This window comes from Gymnoscopelus microlampas (genome assembly GCF_963454915.1).
Source record: "Gymnoscopelus microlampas genome assembly, chromosome: 16".
In the NCBI taxonomy this organism is placed as follows: Eukaryota; Metazoa; Chordata; class Actinopteri; order Myctophiformes; family Myctophidae; genus Gymnoscopelus; species Gymnoscopelus microlampas.
In genome coordinates, this window is record NC_139953.1 from 47,506,747 (window position 1) to 47,528,632 (window position 21,886).

The window sequence follows — 21,886 nt, forward strand, 5'->3', positions numbered from 1 at the left end:
TGCATAGTGTTCTGTCACTATGAACGTCAGATCTAAAAAAATAAAATAAAAAAAAGCTATTAAAATATGCGATCTAGCGCAAGAAAAACTTAGTCCAAAATTCTCCTTTAAGTACTGCACTTACTTTACTTGAGCATTTCCAATTTCCAATACTTTTACTTTTACTACTCCACTACATCTCGGATCCAAATATAGTACTTTTTTACTGCACTACGTACATTTATTTGAAAACTTTAGTTACTAGTTACTTTGTAGATTTGTATTATTATCACAAAACATACATTAACCACTTCAGCCCTATATGCATTACGGCCATTTGAAAATAGACGATCTACAAGCTCACAATGCGTCGCAATGCACACACACACACGCACGCACGCACACACGCACGCACGCGCGCGCGCGAGCGTGTGTGTGTGTGTGTATATATATATATATATATATATATATATATATATATATATATTTACACAGTGTTTAGCTGACACTCCCAAAACTAGGTCAGCCGTTGCTTCTAGCAAACCATGATAATGTAGAGGGATGAACGCTGTTATGTGAACAGGTGTTACTGTGGTGAGAGCAGAACAGAACGGGGGAGAGTATTAGCTTTGTTTGCTAATTGAAACTAGCTCAAGGCCGTTTCAGCCAAGGAGGGAGAACGGTCATATTTGCTGACAAACACACTTGACTCACACAGGTGAGCAGCTCAGCTCAGCTCCCAGAGTACCATTTACTCTGTGCTTGTGTTTGACACCAGGCTAATGGAACACACCGAGAATGAATGAATGAATGAATGCTGCTCGTTCTGCCCGTGTTAAATGCCACTTATACCCTATATTATAATACTTAGGTGACCGGGCTTGCCCAGGGCTCTATACTAGGTTGTCGATCGGCGATTTTCGCCAACTGTTCGCGCCCCTAGAATAGGGATACTAGGGTTCATGTGTTACTTTTTCATTTGAGCAAAAAAGCATTATTTTACACCTTGGCTATTCAAAAATAGCAGATCTACAAGCTTGTAGATCTGCTATTTTTGAAAAATCGTGAACATCTGTGCAAACCGAATAAATATATGTTCTTTTAAAGCAAACGTTAACTCAAATCTTTGCTTCTGGGGGGTCCCTGGAACAAAATATTTTGAGACGGGGGTCCGCGGCCAAATACATATCATTTTGGGGGTCCTTGACGTGAAAAAGTTTGAGCACCACTGATATAGAAAGTTAGAAAGCAATTTTCGCCAACTGTTCGCCCCCCCCCAGAATAGGGATACTACTAGGGTTCATGTGATTAAAGGAGAGAGCCAGACCAAAATACATGTGGATTGTATCTGCCTATAATCAGTCGCCAACAACATACCTGATGCAGTTGACTTTTTTCATAGAAGCCCCTGTTCTCCATTCTGAAGACCCCTCCCACAGCTAAAATGGAGCCTAGAGCCATGGTTCTCAAAGTGGGGTCCGGGGACCCCCAGGGGTCCTTGAGGGAGTTCCAGGGGGTCCCCAGCTAAATGATAGATTAGGCACCAAATGGACCCTTATGAGTCTGTAACTCAGAGAGTGTACAAATGGAACCAACATTTGGTTCCATTTGTACACTCTCTGAGTTACATTAACATTGATTTTACAATATGAATTGGGGTCCCAGAGACATACTTGGCATTAAATGGGGGTCCGTAGCCCTAATGCATGTCAAACTGGGGGTCCTCTAAATTAAAATGAATGAGAATCACTGCTAGAGCTGTAAAAAAAACTTCTCTTATGGGGGTCCCTGGCATGTCTTTTGAAATGGGGGTCCGCGGGCTAATAAGTGTCAATTTGGGGGTCCTTGGCATGAAAAAGTTAGAGAACCATTGGCCTAGAGCATAATCCTAATTCGTCTATTTTCGTTGCTCGATCCAAACGTCTTATTATTTTCACGAATCATCTCCATGTAGTGTCCTGGCGCTCACACATGCACTGTTTGTCCCTTATGAGCTGCCGTTCCTACAGAACGGCTCTGATGCGTGAACACTCTCGCGAGAGTCTTGCATCTTGCGAGATTTGGTGTGGAGCGCTCCCCCTCCCCCTCCCCAGGGGCGTCAATTGGGTATGGCAGGCTATTGCAGCTGCCATACCCTGGCTCCAGGGGAGAAAAAAAAAGAAGTACTTTTTTGATAATAAATCGGGAAAATCAGGCAAAAATAAGAATTAAAATATAGCTGCAAGCAGCGATAATATGGGGCCAGGAGAGAGAAAGAGAAATGATAATTCCTTTAACAGGTCAGTTCATGAAAGTCCTTGCGGTCTTGTTTCCAATGAGTGCCTGTGAGCAATTAGGGGTTAAGAGTCTTGCTCAGGGACAAATTTCATTTCATCGACACATTTGCTGACCTGGCCTGGAATCGTACCTGGGGCAACCAGAATCTCTGGCTCCCTAGGCGGGCTCACTAACCACTCAGCTATGGCCACCCCTCAGAGAGAGAGAGAGAGAGAGAGAGAGAGAGAGAGAGAGAGAGAGAGAGAGAGAGAGAGAGAGAGAGAGAGAGAGAGAGAGAGAGAGAGAGAGAGAGAGAGAGAGAGAGAGAGAGAGAGAGAGAGAGAGAGAGAGAGAGAGAGAGAGAGAGAGAGAGAGAGAGAGAGAGAGAGAGAGAGAGAGAGAGAGAGAGAGAGAGAGAGAGAGAGAGAGAGAGAGAGAGAGAGAGAGAGAGAGAGAGAGAGAGAGAGAGAGAGAGAGAGAGAGAGAGATAGATAGATAGATAGATAGATGGATGGATGGATGGATGGATGGATGGATGGATGGATGGATGGATGGATGAGACATAGAGAGAGACAAATGGAATAGATTGAAGAGACAGATAGATAGATAGAAGAGACATAGAGAGAGACAAATGGAATAGATTGAAGAGAGACATGGAAACGGAATAGATTGAAGAGAAAGACATGGAATAGATTGAAGAGAGAGAGAGAGAGCGCCATGGAAACGGAATAGATTGAGTCATGTTTTTTGCATTTCAACTTAAATGAGTCTGCATCAAGTGAGGCTTGAACCGGCAACCTTACGGTCATGAAGCACTCTTAGGTAGCTGCAACACTACCTATAGTGCTATATCTTTGTCAAGGCTGATATCGTCTGTTGAGGATCACAAACTCTTGCCTTCTGTCATGACCCAAGCCCCTGTTTCACTAACACTAAGATCACTCGTTCACAAACCATTTACCAATGAAGAAATTGTACATCTCCTCAGAACCAAAATTAGTGAAAGTAGCCGATCTACAAGCTCACAAACCATTAAAAGTTGTCAGATTGTACATTGGCTATTTTCACAATGAAGTATGTTATACATTGAAAAAAGATACTCTCATTGCTATCTGAAAAGTTGTGAGATTGTAGATCAGCTGTATGTAAAAAACACTCAATTAAGTATTTCATGTTATCTTTAACAATTGCAGATGTATTCATTGATAGTCATGTTGTGTGAAATGCAACTTAGATGAAGTCTGCACCAAGTGAGGCTTGAACTGGTGACCTTCAGGTTGTGGGGCACACATTTAAGCGAGAAGCCACCAACAGACAAGAACCTGTGAAAAAGGAGATCACACAGATCATACAGTTTCACGCAAATAGCTGAAAAATCCTGGGTTTAAGTGTTTTTCAAACTGCTCAAGATTGCGGACAATCTAAGGGCGGTGCTTACTGGTCAACGTGATAGATGTGTTCCTCATTAGTCAAGGCACATGTGTAAGCAGGTCTAATGGCTGTCGGCCAAACGAGGCATGACTTTTGCCTGTTTAAAGTTTCAATTTTCAAAAAATTGCTATAGCGCCCCCGTTTGACCAATTGGAGTAAGATTGGTTTCAGTGATATTTGGAATGGCCCTTTACATTTCTGCAAAGTTTCAAAGAATGGTAAGTCTGCATGTATGTGTTAGGGGCAGATGAATAATTGTCATAAAACTGCAATATTCATTGGCTCATTAAAGCTTCATTTTTTCACTTATGGAAGATATTTTGCAAACGTTTTTTGGTATAGGTCCAAAGTTCATGTGTAAAAAGTTTCGTGCAGATTACTCAAAAATCCCAGGAGGAGATAGGTTTTAACTGTTTTTCATATAATTCAAAATGGTGGGAGATCTAAAGGTCAGAGGTCAAAAGTGAGAGTGTGAAAGTTGTTCAGCATGAGGAGACGCATGTGTGCATCGAAGTTTCATGGCTGTAGGTGAAACAGGGCATGAGTTGTACCTGTTCAAAGTTGTCATTTTCAACTGAGTGCTATAGCGCCACCTTTTGACGAAAGATTGTGAGATTTATTTTTTGATCGTTTTTCATGACCATCTATCATATGGCCGAGTTTCATAAAAAGCGACTGCACGGTTCAGCCAGAACTGCCAAAAGTGGCAGAAGAAGAAGAAGAAGAAGAAGAAATGGAATAATGCGAATAACAATATGGGTCCATGCTGGAAGCCTGGCCCCATAATAACATAACCCTAACCTAACCCGAATCCTAACCCTAAAACCGAAATAAAGTAACCAAAAACTGGAAAAAAACGAACCCAACCCGCCCAGAACCGCACAAAAATTTCGCGTGCATGCTGCCATACCCTAGCTTTTGCTGAACTGACGCCACTGCCCCTCCCCTCATCATAAGTGACAAACAGTGCAGATACAATCCACATGTATTTAGGGCTGGCTCTCTCCAAGTGTCATTTGTCTCCTTTATATGCTTTTACTGTACTCTGAACTTCTTACCAAATACACTGGCAATGCTGTGGTTAACGTACGTGTGTGTGTGTGTGTGTGTGTGTGTGTGTGTGTGTGTGTGTGTGTGTGTGTGTGTGTGTGTGTGTGTGTGTGTGTGTGTGTGTGTGTGTGTGTGTGTGTGTGTGTGTGCGTGCGTGCGTGCGTGCGTGCGTGCGTGCGTGCGTGCGTGCGTGCGTGCGTGCGTGCGTGCGTGCGTGCGTGTGCGTGTGCGTGCGTGCGTGTGCGTTTGTGTGCGCACGCGTGTGTGTGTGTGTGTGTGTGTGTGGTCAGGGTGTTTATGGGTAAGGCACCGGCTAAAATAAGGCCCCATATGTAAAATAACACAGATGTAATGTATTGTCTGTTGTTTTAGATGTAAAATAACACAGATGTAATGTATTGTCTGTTGTTTTAGATGTAAAATAACACAGATGTAATGTATTGTCTGTTGTTTTAGATGTAAAATAACACAGATGTAATGTATTGTCTGTTGTTTTAGATGTAAAATAACACAGATATAATGTATTGTCTGTTGTTTTAGATGTAAAATAACACAGATGTAATGTATTGTCTGTTGTTTTAGATGTAAAATAACACAGATGTAATGTATTGTCTGTTGTTTTATATGTAAAATAACACAGATGTAATGTATTGTCTGTTGTTTTAGATGTAAAATAACACAGATATAATGTATTGTCTGTTGTTTTCTCTGTGTCCAGGTGGAGTCAGCATGTGGGCCGTCACACCAGAGGAGAGAGGGAAACACGACAAGCAGTTTGACTCGCTCACACCCGTCCTAGGACATGTCTCAGGTATAGGCCTCAGTATCCTGTACACACCATGCCTTATTCATTCACCCCAAAATAGATTATTTTGTGTTTTTTTAACCGGAGAGAAACATTAGTTAGGTCCAATGTGTGCAGTATGTAAATGAAGCCATGATTTCTATTTTTTCCCATTTTTTGGCAGAGCATTCCACCAATGTTTCAACATGGTATATAGCGCTTCAACAGGCCACTCAGTATGTTTTGACCTGTAAAAACATTTTTAGACTTATAGAGATATCGATATTGAAAATCGGCCGTTTTCAAGATGTTTTGGCCATTATCTCTGGAACGGAAGGTCTAATCTGCTCAGTTCAAAGCGTGTTGGATGTGTGACGTTGAGCAGTGGTTCTCAAACTTTTTCATGTCAAGGACCCCCAAATTGACACTTATTAGCCCGCGGACCCCCATTTGAAAAAATATGCCAGATATGATCCACATATGAGAAGATTTTTATGGCTCTAGCAGTGATTTTCAACCATTTTAATTCCAAGGACCCCCAGTTTGACATGCATTAGGCTACGGACCCCCCATTTAATAGCATTTCTATCTCTGGGACCCCAATTTATATTGTAAAATCAATGTTAAATTAACTGAGAGTGTACAATTGGAACCAAATGGACCCGTTAGGGTCCATTTGGTTCCATTTGTACACTCTCAGAGTTACAGACCCATAAGGGTCCATTTGGTTCCTAACTATCTATCATTTAGCTGGGGACCCACTGGAACTCCCTCAAGGACCCCTGGGGGTCCCCGGACCCCACTTTGAGAACCAATGACTTTGAGGACATTAAACACACAATGACACCTTTTCGTTTTTTGGGGGGTTTTCAGGCCTAACATTATGGTAATTGTTCGGGCCGGCCCGAGCCTCGGGCCTTCATTTTCAGGCCTGTTGAGAACTCTACTGTCTCTGTCTTACAACAGAACAGAACAGAGCTGGTATAGGGTTCATGTGGTTACCACTGTGTGTCTCTGTGTGTCTTACAGGAGAACAGGCCAGGAAGTTCTTCCTCCAGTCTGGCCTTCCGGCTCCGGTGCTGGCTGAGATCTGGTAAGAAGCTGTCTGTCTGCTGTCTGGTTGTGTTGTGTCACACATATTAAAAGTAGCACCACTACAAGCTGATCTTATACATCTGCTACTTTTGCTATTTTTGATCGTTTTAAAGGAGAATTCCGGTCATTTTAAGTGTTATGTTTGATGTGTGTCAAATCACTTACCAACGTAGAAATGAAAATCGCGTTACTCGACAGATCCCCCTGTCAACCCCCACCGTTGCCATGATACTCCTATCGTGGATAGCCCAAATTCGCCTATTTTAACAAATGTAAAGTCTGTTTTTTTCTCCTAGTACTCATTGTGGAGTCCCATGATAACGTAACAGGCGCTAAAACTCCCGACAAGCTAACGGCTAATAACAGAACGAGCTAACGCTGGGGCTGCTTATCTCTCTGCATGGCAGCCCCAGGTTGCCAGGTCGGGAGAGAAACCAGCAACCAGCATTAGCTCGTTCTGTTATTAGCCGTTAGCTTGTGGGGGGGGGGGGGGGGGGCAGTGTGTGAGACCTCCATATCACAATGTCATGAAGGCAGAATGAGGGGCTCTGTGTGTGTACAGTACAGTGTTCACGCGTTGTGAGCTTGTTGTAGATCTGCTATTTTCAGAGCACAACACACCCGAGCACAACCAAACATAACATGACTTTGATGACGTTCTACTGGGTCTCTTCTCCACTAGTCACTCACTAACATGTTAGTCTAGTTTGTATTTGTTGACGTAATTGTCAATATATTTAGTGTGAGTTTTAGTCACATAGCTTAGTTTTTATTTACTTATGATTTAGTTTTCATCAGTGGAAAAGGTAGTCTGACTGTGAGCGTTACGGCCTTTTCACGCGGGACGCGACTGACGGAAGCGTCTAGCAATTAATTTCCGCTGAGATGCACCGCGGGCAATCTGACAGGTCAGACACAGCGGCATGCAGGTGAAATGTTGAGGTCCTGAATATAGTGATACAAACGTGTCTGTCTGTCTGTCAGTGTGGATTCCCTCGACTGTGACGAAAACTATTCGTTGACTATACCCTTTTAAATAAAAACGAAGCTACGGTGACTAAAACTAAGACTAAATATATTGGCAATTTCTTCATCTGTCTGTCTGTCTTTTTTTTTAAGCAAAATGTATTCAAAGAGTAGACATGACATTGTATTCACATTTGCAAAAATTTAAACAACTCTTCGGTTTTATATTTTCTCCCAACCTGTCTGTCTGTCTGTCTGTCTGTCTGTCTGTCTGTCTGTCTGTCTGTCTGTCTGTCTGTCTGCTATTCCTCTCTGTCTCTAGTACTGATTATAACTAGAACAAGTGCAATTTCTTGCAATTGCAAGTGTGGTTGCCTCAATGCACACATGTTAATGAAATGAATGAATGAAATGTCAATGTGGTCCTAACAAATATAGTAATACAAACGTGTGTGTATGTCCTTCCCTGCAGGAGCCTGGCGGACCTGGGCGGGGACGGGAAGATGGACAGGCTGGAATTCTCCATCGCCATGAAGCTGATCAAGCTCAAGCTGCAGGGGCGGGGCTTGCCCTCCTGTCTGCCAATCATCATGAAGCAGCCTCCGCTCTCCAACCCTACCTCAACCATGATGACATCATCAACGCGCTTCGGTAACAAACCAAGGGAAAAAAACAAAAACAAAAAACAAGAATTGACACCCTCATTTTTTGGTTTCTCTTTCTTTCTTTCTTTCTTTCTTTCTTTGGTTCTCAAAGGCCCTTGACACTATTGCCGCCAAGCCCGTAGTCCTACGGGCCGTTAAATCCAACCGTTAACCGCCAATCCCGTAGTCCTACGGGGCGGGTGTTTTCCCATGTTAAATCGTGCAGGTGCAGATTCCGGATTTTTTTTGCACTTCCGGTTTCGAAGGGGGCGGACCGGGAACGAAATAATACTGTTTCCGTTTTTTGTCCCGCCTCCGTTTCCTGTCTAGCGATCAACTTTGGAAGCCATTATCTCGGTTTGTTGTTGTGCTCTCCGCATCCCCCATTGTAACGTTTTGCTCTCGTTCTCCAAAATGGCTGGTCGGATCGCCTCGCCGTCTTCGGCGTTTTGTAATGTCGGATCCCGTGTTTGTGTCGAACCAAATGAACGCGGATTTTAAACGGATTTAGCGGGGCCTATGACGGAATCAAAAAAACAAAAAAGGTAATAAAAAGCTTGGCACTACGATGGACGTTCTGAGATTAGCCGTTGGCGGGGGATGTGTTAAGGGGGTTCGTAAGGGTCCCCAGCTAAATTGTTGTTAGTCAACCTCTTCTTTGGACCCCAGGAAGAGTAGTCTTCACTCTGGTGAGGACTGGGCATCCGTAAAGTAAAAACCTTTTTTTATCGATTAGTCACCCCATGGATATTTTTTTGTTTTTTGTCGCATTTCTAATAAGCCAGGGGTGGGCAACTTTATGATGGAGAGGGCTGCTATATTTCCACACTCACTCCAGAGGGCCACATACTGTCGGGCCATTCTATGTCACACAAAAGTAGCAAAAATAGCCGATCTACAAGCTCAAAACGCGTCGCAGCGCGCCGCGTTTTGTGCTTGTAGATCTGCTATTTTTGCTATTTTTGAATTGGAATCCTGATTTTTTTTTTGTTATTTTTTAATTGGAATCCTGAAAAGTACCATTTTTAATTTAATTTCAAATGCATTTAGTTATACTTATGTTAACTTTATGAACTTAAATACAAATATAATGGACATAAAAAAAGACAATAGAAATTGAATGCTAGTCATTAAGCAACTAATATAGACTGAAGTAATCAAAGTGGCTCATGTTTGGAATTGTAACAGCTGAAATCAATAATATATCAGTATTCTGTAATTAACCTGCGGGACGCATTAAGAGAAGGTGGGGGCCGCATGTGGCCCCCGGGCCACCAGTTGTCCATGTATGCTATAAGCCAATAATTTGATGGGTGGTTCCGGTAGGAGACACAAAGCGTCTCCGTTGTGTCTCCTACCGGAACCGATGCCGACCAGTCCTCTGGTTATTGGTTTAGGAATGCGACAAAAACTAAAAAAATATACATGAATTCAAGTCTCCATGGGTCATTTTTTGGATGAACTATCCCTTTAAGTAATGTTGTATATGCCTGTATGGTGAAGAGAGAAGGAGCCAAAGTTCCAAAAGTTCAAAGGGAGAAGGGTTGTGGATTGTCTTGTCTTGTTTGTAATGTTCTCATTTACTTGAACCATTCATTTATCTCGTATTCTTGTTATGTTGGCTGCATAGTTATGTACCATACATTTTCTATAAAAAAATGTATAACTTGTTGATAGTTAGGAACCAAATGGACCCGTAGAGGTCTGTAACCTCTGAGAGTATACAAATGGAACCAAATGGCCTGTCATTTGTACGCATTTTGTACAGTGTAGATTGTGGTCCCAGAGATAAATGGGGGGGGTGTGTTAACTGTTGCCCTGCCTCTGATGTTGCCTTTTCCTGTCGTACCTCCTTCTCACAGGAATGGGTTCCATGCCAAACCTGTCGGTTGGCATGCCCCCGATGTCATCCGCGCCCCCGATGTCATCCGTCCCCCCGATGTCAGCCATGCCCCTCCTGGCGCCCGTCTCGTCGGCACAGCCCCTGGTGCCAGTACCCATGACCCTGTCCCTCATTCCCGCGCTGGCCAACGCCGGCCTGGCCAACGGCAATGCCACCCTGCTCACCCCGTCCCCCGTGGGCAACCCGGCAGGTTGGTACAGCTGTTAGAATGCTATTATAGGGCCTTTCTGTGTGGAGTTTGCATGTTCTCCACGTGTCCCCTAGGGTAGGTACCCTCACAAAAAACATGGAGTAATCCTGGTCTCTATACTGCCTCCCCCTGGTCAGCCCAAACGCCTGATGGAGGGGAGGAACTGGTTGGAATAACGTGTTCCTTCCACGCGCTACGTCCTACCGGGTAAACCCCCCCTCCCTGTCTGGTGATGGTGAAGAAGCGGTCTGCTAGCTCCTCATGCATTGAAGGAAGCATGAGCTCAGTTCGGGGCTCTCCCCAGGCTGGCAGAGGGATAGTAGCGCCCAGGATTACAAGCTTAGGCAATTGGCTCTGGGTTAAAGAAAAAATGGGTTACAAAATCGGGGGATAAAAAAATTGATAGAAAAGAAAGAATATATATATTCAAAGATTTGCGAACATTTTCAAGATATTAAAAAAATAGCAGATCTACAAACTCATGAGCTTGTATATCTGCTATTTTTGAATGGCCAAAGTATAAAATATGGATACGGGGTTAACAGGCTAACCTGGGGACCCCCTGGTACCCCCCCCCCCCCAAGGACCCCTGGGGGTCCCCACTTTTGAGAACCAATGGTCTACAGTGTGTTGAGGTGGTATTTATTGCCTCCAATCATATTGTTGTCATTGTATCTCTCTGTGTTGTGATGAAAGGCTGATAACAGTGTGAACGTTGTAGAGGTTAACTCTGTTAAACGCTGTGCTGAGCGGCCGTCAGTAACCTTGTTGTCGACCGTAAAGCAATGAAGAGATAAGATTAGATGTACTGTACACACACACACACACACACACACACACACACACACACACACACACACTCCTTCCAAGGGCATGATGTGTACCGTGCACGTAAGCCTACAGTGCTACACACTTACATTGCATAAGAAATGTGCACTTCTGTGTGTGTGTGTGTGTGTGTGTGTGTGTGTGTGCGTGCACGCGTCTGCACGTACACATGCTTGCTCAAGTACGTGTACGGGAGCAAACAGCGTTTTCCTAGCAACTTGCAGGCGAGGGGCCGGGTGGGGAGAGCTCACAGAAGTCAAGGCACAGACGGCTGTGTTGTTGACGGACAACAGATGCACGCTTATTCTTTATTCTTTATTCATAGGGATCCCCATTAGCTGCCACCAAAGTAGCAGCTACTCTTCCTGGGGTCCACAGGATTACAAACAATACAAAATGCAATAAAACATGTACAGTATTACAAAAACAAATTCATTCAAGACAAAAAAAAATCAAGTAAAAAAAACAAAAAAAAACAAAAACTAAAACAATTTAGCTTTCAACAATCCCTTAAATAACAAGTCAGTTAAAATTACAATTAAAATTTGGGTAATTTGTCAAGTGTCTTTTAAGGAGTCTCTTAAAACTAGCCTTACTAGGTGCTTCAGTGATCATTGTCGGTAACGTGTTCCATATAGTAATTGCCCGATACATTACAGATCTGCAGACTGCATTTGTTCTGGGCTTCTCTTTAACCATGTCACCCCTAGTAGCCTGCCTGGTATTGTAATTATGACGATCTCTCACATAATTTAATTGTGAATACAAACAAACTGGTTCTTTAATGTAACAAATATTCCTAAAGAAACTCACTAAATTCCATGCCAACCTCTCCTCCACTCTGAGCCATGAGAGACTGGCATGCAGTCTCTCAGTGCTCTACCTCACACCCAACGGACAGTGCAATGCAAGCCTTGCAGCTTTATTCTGAGCTATTTGAAGTTTGGACAGATGTTTCTTGTCTGCACCTGACCATAATGCAGAGCAGTAGTCAAGGTGAGATAGCACTAGTGCCTGTGTCACCAGCACTCTAGAAGCTGGGGTAAGAAACGAGGAGCACCTTTTAATGCATGCTATTCCTCTACCCATTTTTTTTACAATATTTTCTATGTGTTTTTCCCATGTTAACTGTGCATCGAGTGTGACACCAAGCAAAAGTGCTTCTTGAACCTGTTCAATATTTGAGTCTTTAAGTGACAAACACAGGTGATTATCCTCTATAGTGGCATGTCTGGCAGTGAACAATATGCTTTTGGTTTTTGCTACATTCAAGACAAGTCTATTTTCACATATCCAGTCCAATAATAGTTGCAGTTCAGATTGAAGTGTGTTTCTCAACTCGGGTAAGCTGTTTGATGCAAAATAGACAGTCGAATCATCAGCAAATAAAGTACAACCACTCTTTTCTAAAACTAAGGGCATGTCATTTGTAAATATTGTGTAAAGTAGAGGACCAAGGCAGCTCCCCTGAGGGACGCCACACTGTAAACATTTAAAAGAAGAAAAACTGCCATTAAAAAAACACACTCTGCATCCTATTGGATAAATAGCTGTTCATCCAAGTGATTGCATTTGGACTAAACCCATATGCAGTCAGTTTCCTTAACAATATCCCATGATCTACAACATCAAATGCTGCACTAAAGTCTAGTAATACAGCTCCAACCATCATTTTTATGTCTGTATAAGATAACCATTTGTCCACCATATCTGTCAGGGCTGTACACGTAGAGTGATCTGACTTATATGCATGCTGAAACTCAGAATTTAATTGATTACTCATATGAGAAACAACACAAATAAAACCTGGCTAAACAGGTTGCGTGCATTAGCGCAAGATGAGGATAAATGAAACATTCAGTCTAAATGTCCAGTTTGCTAATTCACAACTACTACTAGGCTACTACTTTTGTATTTGAAACTTTAAATTTCTCTAAATATCATAAACTTTCAGGACAGCCTAAGTACAAATATCATTTATGAAAAAGGCTACTATAGGCTACAGTGAAGTCGGACTGAATGACTGAAACGTTTTTTTTTGTTTTACTCTCTTGGTGTGTTGTTGTAGGGGATTTGCCACATGTATCTGTTATGAAATTGTATCATGAGTGAAATGGCTACATAGTCCTTGGGAAACCATAAACCTACGTTGGCCTACACCTAAATTGGTTGCCATATTTACATTTCCTTACAAATGACAAATTCCTTACATTACAAATCCTTATAAGCTATATATTTCTGGGATGTGCATAGTAGCTGAAACTCTCTCTCTCTCTCTCTCTCTCTCTCTCTCTCTCTCTCTCTCTCTCTCTCTCTCTCTCTCTCTCTCTCTCTCTCTCTCTCTCTCTCTCTCTCTCTCTCTCTCTCTCTCTCTCTCTCTCTCTCTCTCTCTCTCTCTCTCTCTCTCTCTCTCCAGGTATGTCTGGGTTCTCGTCTCCCATGACCTTCTCTCCGTCCACAGGGATGTCCAAGACCAACTCTCTCCTCGACCTGGGCTCCAGCAGGTGAGAAGAAACCCCCCCCCTCGTTAGCTATGCATTAAGCCAAGGGCCTGTACTTTATACTGTACTTTATACTGTACTTTTGCCTCTATGCGTTTTTTATCTTCTGAGCTTTTCAACCGGTGTCTAGTTACACAGCCAGTTAACCCATTAAGACCGGGAAGTATCATTTTCTGATTTACATATATATATGTATATATTTTAAAGCAAACATTTTGAACTCAAATCTTTGCCTTTGGGGGGATTCTACAAATGTCTTCTAAATCGTAACAGGTTTTTTTTTTTTAAATAAGTCAGATCTACAAGCTCATAGCCACGCTATGAGCTTGTAGATCTGCTATTTTTGAATAGCCCAAAGATATCTAAAATGACACACAGATGCGTTCTCGGTCTGAATGGGTTAAGTTTCATAAAAAGGGAAAAGAAAAGCAGCGAAAATTCAAGCTGAAATATGAGCCTGTTACCGGAGGGTGTGTGTGTATTGTGTGTGTATTGTGTGTGTATTGTGTGTGTATTGTGCTGTATTGTGTGTGTTTTGCTGTGTTGTGCTTCATTGTGTGTGTTGTGTGTGTGTGTTGTGTGTATTGTGCTTCATTGTGTGTTGTGCTCCACATTGCACCATTGTCCTTCCACAAGGAAAACAATCAGCGTTGCCAGATTCTGCGAGAGAAATAAGCTAATAAGTCTATGAAAACAAGCCCAAAAGAAGCGACTATAGAGGCCACATGAGCACTTTAGACCTATTATGCATCGACTATTTGAATATGGCCGATCTACAAGCTCTCATTGTGTCGCGTTGAAATGTGAAACATTTGGAATATTTATGAAATAATTCATTATGAATGCAATGTAATTTCTGTATCTTTCCTCTCTCTGTGCTTCTCTTAGTTAAGCCTTAGTTATCTGTGTTCATTCAGTTTGTTCTGTTTTGCTTCAACGGTTTTCTTAACAATGTTTATTTAAATCCTCCCACCATGCAATAACTGTAATGTCTGATACATACAACACAACGCACACACACACACACACACACACACACACACACACACACACACACACACACACACACACACACACACACACACACACACACACACACACACACACACACACACACACACACACACAGAGCAGCCCTTGGGCATGGGAGTGGATGCAGGCAGCACCCCGCCTGTGTGTGTGTGTGTGTGTGTGTGTGTGTGTGTGTGTGTGTGTGTGTGTGTGTGTGTGTGTGTGTGTGTGTGTGTGTGTGTGTGTGTGTGTGTGTGTGTGTCCACCCTCTGCTATAATATCTGCATGTTAGATGATCTGTTCTTCTCCAGTGACCGTCATCAACACACAGCCATGTCTGTGGATTACATTGCATTGTCTAGACCAGTGGTTCCTGTGGGGGGGGGGGGGGGGGTCAACAGTAAACAAACCAACACACCAGTATAAGTGTATACAGGGTGTCTGCACATTACTACCTAAGAAAGAGGAAATAAAATATGAAAACAGCAGATAGAAAAATACAGATTTTCTTTGGGGTAGTAAATAAAAAAAAGCAGAAAAAAATGTTATTTTCTTATGGCCCATAAACATTTGTGAGCTACACAAGCATGGATCTGTTTGGGAATTGATTGATTGAAATTTTTATTTGGCAAAAAATGTAAAACAGCACGATTACATTTACAATACTTTGTCTAACAGGTCCGTTCATGAAAGTCCTTGCAGACTTGTTTCCAATGAGGGCCTTGGTATTCAATTCATAGACATATATAGTGGCACCACAGTATATAGCAGATCTACAAGCTCATAGCGCGGCACTCGGTGCCGCGCTATGAGCTTGTAGATCTGCTATTTTTGAAAAATCTTGGAAATGTGTGCATAATCTTTGACTTTATATATTTTTTTAAAGCGGAACATTTTTAACTAAAATCTTTGCTTCTGGGGAGGTCCCTGGCACAAAACAATTTTCAGATGTGGGTCCGCGGCCAAATGCATATCGATTTAGGGGTCCTTGGCATGAAAAAGGTTGAAAACCACTCGTCTGAACAGTAACAACAACGGGAGCGTACTCAAGTTCCCTCAACCTTATGTTCCCTCAGCCCTATGTTCCCTCAGCCTTATGTTCCCTCAGCCCTATGTTCCCTCAGCCCTATGTTCCCTCATCCCAAATTAGACCCTATGTTCCCTCAACCCTATGTTCCCTCATCCCAAATTAGACCCTATGTTCCCTCAACCCTATGTTCCCTCATCCCAAAATAGACCCTATGTTCCCTCAGCCCTATATTCCCTCAGCCCTATGTTCCTTCAGCCTTATGTTCCATCAGCCCATGTAATATTCTAATGTTTTGTCTTGTCTGTCTGTCTGTCTGTCAGTATCATGTCAGTATCATGGTCAGTATCATGTCAGTATCATGGTCAGTATCATGTCAGTATCATGTCAGTATCATGTCAGTATCATGGTCAGTATCATGGTCAGTATCATGTCAGTATCATGGTCAGTATCATGTCAGTATCATGGTCAGTATCATGTCAGTATCATGTCAGTATCATGGTCAGTATCATGGTCAGTATCATGTCAGTATCATGGTCAGTATCATGTCAGTATCATGTCAGCATCATGGTCAGTATCATGGTCAGTAGCATGGTCAGCATCATGGTCAGTCATGGTCATGGTCATCATGGTCAAGTTTTCCTTGTGACATAATGTACACGTATACGTACCCCCAGAACATATGCTTTCAACACGTACAATTTAAGGTTATTTGGCGCGGCTCCGACGCCCCGTGGGTCCGAAAGCCGAAATCCGGGCTCAAAAAGGGTGGAAAAAGAGCAGATCCACAAGCTTGTAAAAGCCTGTAAAGCCTGTTGTCGTGGGGTGCAATACCACCGGAGGCCACAGGTGGCACCGTCCCCGGTCCATGGTCCCCCAGGGGTCCATGGACCACCTCAGTGCCCGGGACGGTGTCTCCCGGGGCGGGTAGAGCGGGCGAGTGTGAACCCGGCACTGTGCCAGGAGGCACTGGGCTCCCTGGCCCTTCCCCTGTGTGAAGGGGGAAGCCAGGGAGAAGGGCCGACTGGTGCCATCGGATAGGTAGGGACCATGCCCAGGAAGAGGCACCTTCCTGGGGGAAGCGATGGGGCTAAGTGTCCACATGGAGCCAGGGACCCCCGGGGGTCCCCGGTCCACCTCCATGCCCAGGGACGGTGGCTCCCGAGGCGGGTAAGGGTGGCCGGCGGGTCCCCGGTCGTGGGTCTGGAAAAGGGACAAAGTCCTGCCGTGGAAAAAGAGCAGATCCACAAGCCTGGATAGGCCTGTGGTGGCTGCGGGGCGCAATACCGGCCATGTCCACAAGGCCCTCCCCGGTCCATGGTCCCCCCCAGGGGTCCCCGGCCCACCTCCGCGCCCAGGGATGGTGGCTCCCGGGGCGGGTAGAGCAACCGAGTGTGAACCCGGCAGTCTGCTGGGAGGCCCAGGACTCCTGGTCTCTCCCCTGCTGGAAGGGGGAAGCCAGGGAGAAGGGCCGACTCGTGCCATAGGATAGCTAGGGATCATGTACAGGAGGAGGCACCTTCCTAGGGTAGCGACGGGGCGGCGAAGACCCCCAAAATCATGGTTCTTTGAAAAAATTTGATTTTTTTTCTAACTGTCCGCATGGGCTCGAGAGGTCCCCGGTGACCCCCTGGAGGACCCCCGGCCTAAAATTCCAACTTTTTTCGGCTTGTCGATCTGCGCCTTTTTGGGCTAAAACGGCCGGTACCTCCCGATCCGTGGGTCGCCCGGGGCCGGAGGAGGGCTCGTTGGATCCGGGCCGGGGGTGCGCACGCGTCGGTGCCCCCCCCCCCCCTCCCCCCCGGGGCCCTGGGTGGCTGCCCGGGCAAACGGCGTCCGAAAAAAAAAAAAAAAAGCTCCGGAAGGCTCAGGAGCTTTAGGGCTTGCGGCCTCTCCCATGCGTGAAATTTCGCATGGGGGGAAAGTGGCCACTTGTGCCATAGGGTAGCTAGGGACCATGGCCGGACATGGTGCAACATATTCGGGGGCGTCCCCGTGCCTCGCAGGGCCATGGATCCTGGAGGTTGCAGCCTGAAGTGTTGCAGCCTCAGGTCGCCCTGGGCTCCCTGGCTCTCCCCTGGTGGAGAGTGGGAAGCTACGGACAAGGGCCAACTGGTGCCATAGGATAGCTAGGGCGACGGAGCCTCGCCCGACGCGAGGCTCCGTCTGGGGGGGGCGCGGGCCGCCTTGCCCTGGATCTCCGCGTCATACCTCCCTGTCCCCTCCCCGTGGCCCAGGAGGCGTCCCGCTCGTCACTGCCTCCCTCCTGTGAAAAAGTCTCCCGGTCGGGACGCCCACTCACTCTAGAACGTACCTGTGGAGCTTGGCCGTGGCGATGCCCGACGCGAGGCTCCGTCTGGGGCGGCCCAGGTGGGCCGAGCGGCGATGGCCATGAAATTGGAGGCCACGTGGCCATCGGGCTTATGGGAAGACAGAGGCCTCCGCTCGGGCACGGCCGGGCGGATGGGCGCCCTGGAGGTCCTCGGAGAGCCCAGGAGGATCTGGGGTCCACCATGGCCCCCTCTTTTGAAATTCTCTCCCGGTACAATCGGCAACTTTTCCCAGACCGGATATGTTGATCCGGCGTGTGGATGCTCTGGACGGACGGTAGGCCTGCCCGAATGCAGGGCCCGCCGTCTGCCACGGTGGCCACTCTAGTCAAAGCACTGTGTTCCGGGAACCACGCCGCCCGCAAGGGCCGTGGAACCCACAATTGATTCTGACCGATTGGTAATCGTAGCCCGCCTCTTGCAAGGGCCCCGCCGGCACCTCTAGGTGCACCTCTGGTTGCTCGGCGGACGCTGCCGACCAGGCACGGCGGGACCACGTGCAGAGAGGCCCCGGCCTCCTCCCCACTCCTCCGTGGCCCACCCCGACCTAGCGAGACCGAGACGGGGGTCTCCGCGGACCGGCAACCCCACGGTGCGCGCCTCACCTGGGCCGTCGGAGCTGCACCACGTAGCCACAATTTAATGTTGTGGTCACCATCATCATCGGTGTAAAGAAAAGTTTATGAAGTCTTATAACTTAGAACGTACTAATAATATATCTATATATAGTCTAATACCTTTGGGGGATACCTTGGGGAGCCTGGGGGAACCCAACAGGTGACCCCAACAGCACATTATGGAAGGGCCATTATGTGACACTGAAGGAACGGCTGAGGGAAGATAGGGTCTAATTTGGGATGAGGGAACATAGGGCTGAGGGAACATAGGGCCTAATTTGGGATGAGGGAACATAGGGCTGAGGGAACATAGGGTCTAATTTGGGATGAGGGAACATAGGGTTGAGGGAACATAGGGCTGAGGGAACATAGGGACTAATTTGGATAAAATAAAATTGTTAGGGATTGAGGGAACATAGGGCTGAGGGAACATAGGCATGACCCCACAACAACAACCAGGACAAGCATAAAGGCAGAATGTGTGTGATTATCAGAGACAGTGAGAGTGCACACAGCGCTCTGCCTTGGAGACCTGTCATCTATGTCACCGTTTTTAGCTCTGCAGCTAATTAAGAGCTTGTAGGAAACAACAGCGGGGACTCTCTAGGCAATTAGTGTCGTTAAGTAAAGGAGTGAACACCAAGGCAGGGAGGGATATGAGCCATCACGCGTTTAATGTCTTTTTACACTCACTCTGTGTTGGCTGAGAGAGAAAAAATGATATATTGCCCACACTGTTGACAATGTTGGGTGCGTTCGGAAATTACGCACCGGAGCACACTCGCCTATTAGTTTGCATTGGCCAGTGCGCTCAGTGCTGTATTTTCGAACGCACCCTATATGTGTCGTTAGCCCTCATAGCATAATTGCATAACTCAGGCCATTTTTCAGCAGAGACAAAACAAAAATCACTTTCTGCCTAAGTCACCTAGAATCTAGGTGACTTAGGCAGAAAGTGACTTCGTTGAAGACCCCTGGTCTAAGTCATCTAGGTCCTAGATGACTTAGACCAGGGGTCTTCAACGTTTTCAGGCCAAGGACCCCTTGGCTGAGAGCGAGATAAAGCAGGGATCCCCATTATATATTGTATAAAATATTCATTTTTTCATAGATATCATAGGCAGCTTCATAGACTTGTTTCACAGCACTACTATGTTGGATTCATGTTAATGTGTATTTCCAGACATTTAACCATGTACTTAAACAACACTTAGTAAACCTGACCTTTCACTCTGTACTTAGTCTGCTCTTTTTTCCCCCTATACCAAACCACTTTGCTAAAAAAAATAGCAGATCTACAAGCACACAACGCCTCGCAGCGCGAGGCGTTGTGTCCTTGTAGATCTGCTATTTTTGGCTAAAGTTCTCCTCAGAATAGGGATGTTTGGGTGAAGTGGTTAATGTAAAAATCACAGATTTGGCGGACCCCCTGTAGTAACTCTGAGGACCCCCTAGGGGTCCCGGACCCCCTGTTGAAGACCTCTGACTTAGACAACACTTTTTCCTAAGTCATGTTTATCTGCCTTTATTTATATCTGTCTAATCTCTCAAGAACAGATTCAGAGCTGCGCTACTGGATCTGTCGGGAGCCCCGTTCAGAACGTGTGAGCGTGCCTTCAGATCAGGAAGCAGGCCGCGCTTTACCCAATCAAATGTAGTGGGAGGCGGGATTTACATCTGTGCAGCTCGCTTCCCACTGAAAACAAAGCCAAACTCATTTAACAATAGCGTCCTCGGAGCCGACAAAACCACGGAAAGTTGGTAACATTTTAACTTGCTCTTCCATCATAGAAACAAGTGGGCTTATAACCAAAACCATTTATATTCTCTGGGAGAAGTGGTGTTAGTGTTCCGTGTAGAAATATTGTTAGTGGGAATGAAAACATAGGCGCACCACCGGAAGTGGAGCGCTGAGGGCAGATATCTGTCTAACTCTACTCTCCTAACACTGCTGATTCATCCTGCCTTATTGCCTATGTCCTCAGCCTATCAGAATGCTTGTTACGTTGAAAATAATGTCTGCCTAAGTCAAAAAGTTGACTTGAAATGACTTTCTGCCTGAGTCATTTTGTAATGTAAACAAGCATTGTGATTGGCTTAGATCCTAAGCCAGTCAGAATGCTTGTTACATGAGCTTTAGGACATAGGCAATAAGGCACATTGATGCAGCAGTGTTAGGAGAGTAGAGCTATAGGCAAACATGTCAATTTGACCAAAAAGTGAGTTAACGAATTATGATATGAGGCTAACTGTCTGTCTGTCTGTCTGTCTGTCTGTCTGTCTGTCTGTCTGTCTGTCCAGTTCAAACTCCTCCTCGACGACGTCATTGGCCAGTAACTCCCCCAAGACCGGCTCGTGTGATTGGGCCGTTCCGCAGGCGACCAGGCTGAAGTACCGCCAGCAGTTCAACACTCTGGACAAGCTGATGAGTGGCTACCTGTCAGGTTGGTCACGGGACTCCCTCTTTCCCAGGTGTTTCGCCCAGGCGGACCCATTTCTATGGGTCTTTTTTTTCTGCTTCTTATTTAAAAATATATATTCATTTCAAATGTATTTTTTTTTCACAATTATTCATTAAAAAAAAAAAAAAAAAAAAAACACTCTACGACAGTGGTTCTCAAAGTGGGGTCCGGGGACCCCCAGGGATCCTTGAGGGGGGTCCAGGGAGCAAAATGTGTTAATGCAGCATCACATAACGCCTTTATCCATATTTTATACGTTGACTATTCCAAAATAGCAGATCTACAAGCTCACGGTGCGTCACTTTGTGCCGCACTGTGAGCTTGTAGATAAGGATAATAAAGGATAGATCTGCTATTTTTTGGGTAAAATGTTGTATACTTTTTTACACAAATCTTCTCTTCTCGGGGTCCCCCTGGCACAAAACATTTTCAGATGGGGGTCCACGGCCAAATACATGTTAATTTGGGGGTCCTTGGTGTGAAAATATTTTTTTAGAACCATTGCTCTACGACAGTAGAGCAATGGTTTTCTCACACACACACACACACACACACACACACACACACACACACACACACACACACACACACACACACACACACACACACACACACACACACACACAGTATAAGTACATGACGATGAATGATTTGTGTTTTTCAGGACCACAGGTTAGGAATGCGCTGACAGCTTCTAACCTCACACAGACCCAGCTCGCTACAATCTGGTGAGTGTGTGTGTGTGTGTGTGTGTGTGTGTGTGTGTGTGTGTGTGTGTGTGTGTGTGTGTGTGTGTGTGTGGTACCAGTGTT

The 21,886-nt window shown here is 45.2% G+C and overlaps 1 protein-coding gene across 1 annotated transcript in view; it reads left to right on the forward strand.

Moving 5' to 3' along the window:
* The window catches only part of LOC311063291 (intersectin-2-like), a 118,030-nt gene that overhangs the window by 24,087 nt on the left and 72,057 nt on the right, over window positions 1–21,886 (forward strand). Inside the window, exons 3-9 of the mRNA XM_084082663.1 lie at window positions 5,435–5,527; window positions 6,530–6,593; window positions 8,034–8,212; window positions 10,068–10,298; window positions 13,543–13,630; window positions 20,914–21,056; window positions 21,739–21,802. Coding sequence (XP_083938789.1) covers window positions 5,435–5,527; window positions 6,530–6,593; window positions 8,034–8,212; window positions 10,068–10,298; window positions 13,543–13,630; window positions 20,914–21,056; window positions 21,739–21,802 — 862 coding nt within the window. The remainder of the gene's footprint in view (window positions 1–5,434; window positions 5,528–6,529; window positions 6,594–8,033; window positions 8,213–10,067; window positions 10,299–13,542; window positions 13,631–20,913; window positions 21,057–21,738; window positions 21,803–21,886) is intronic.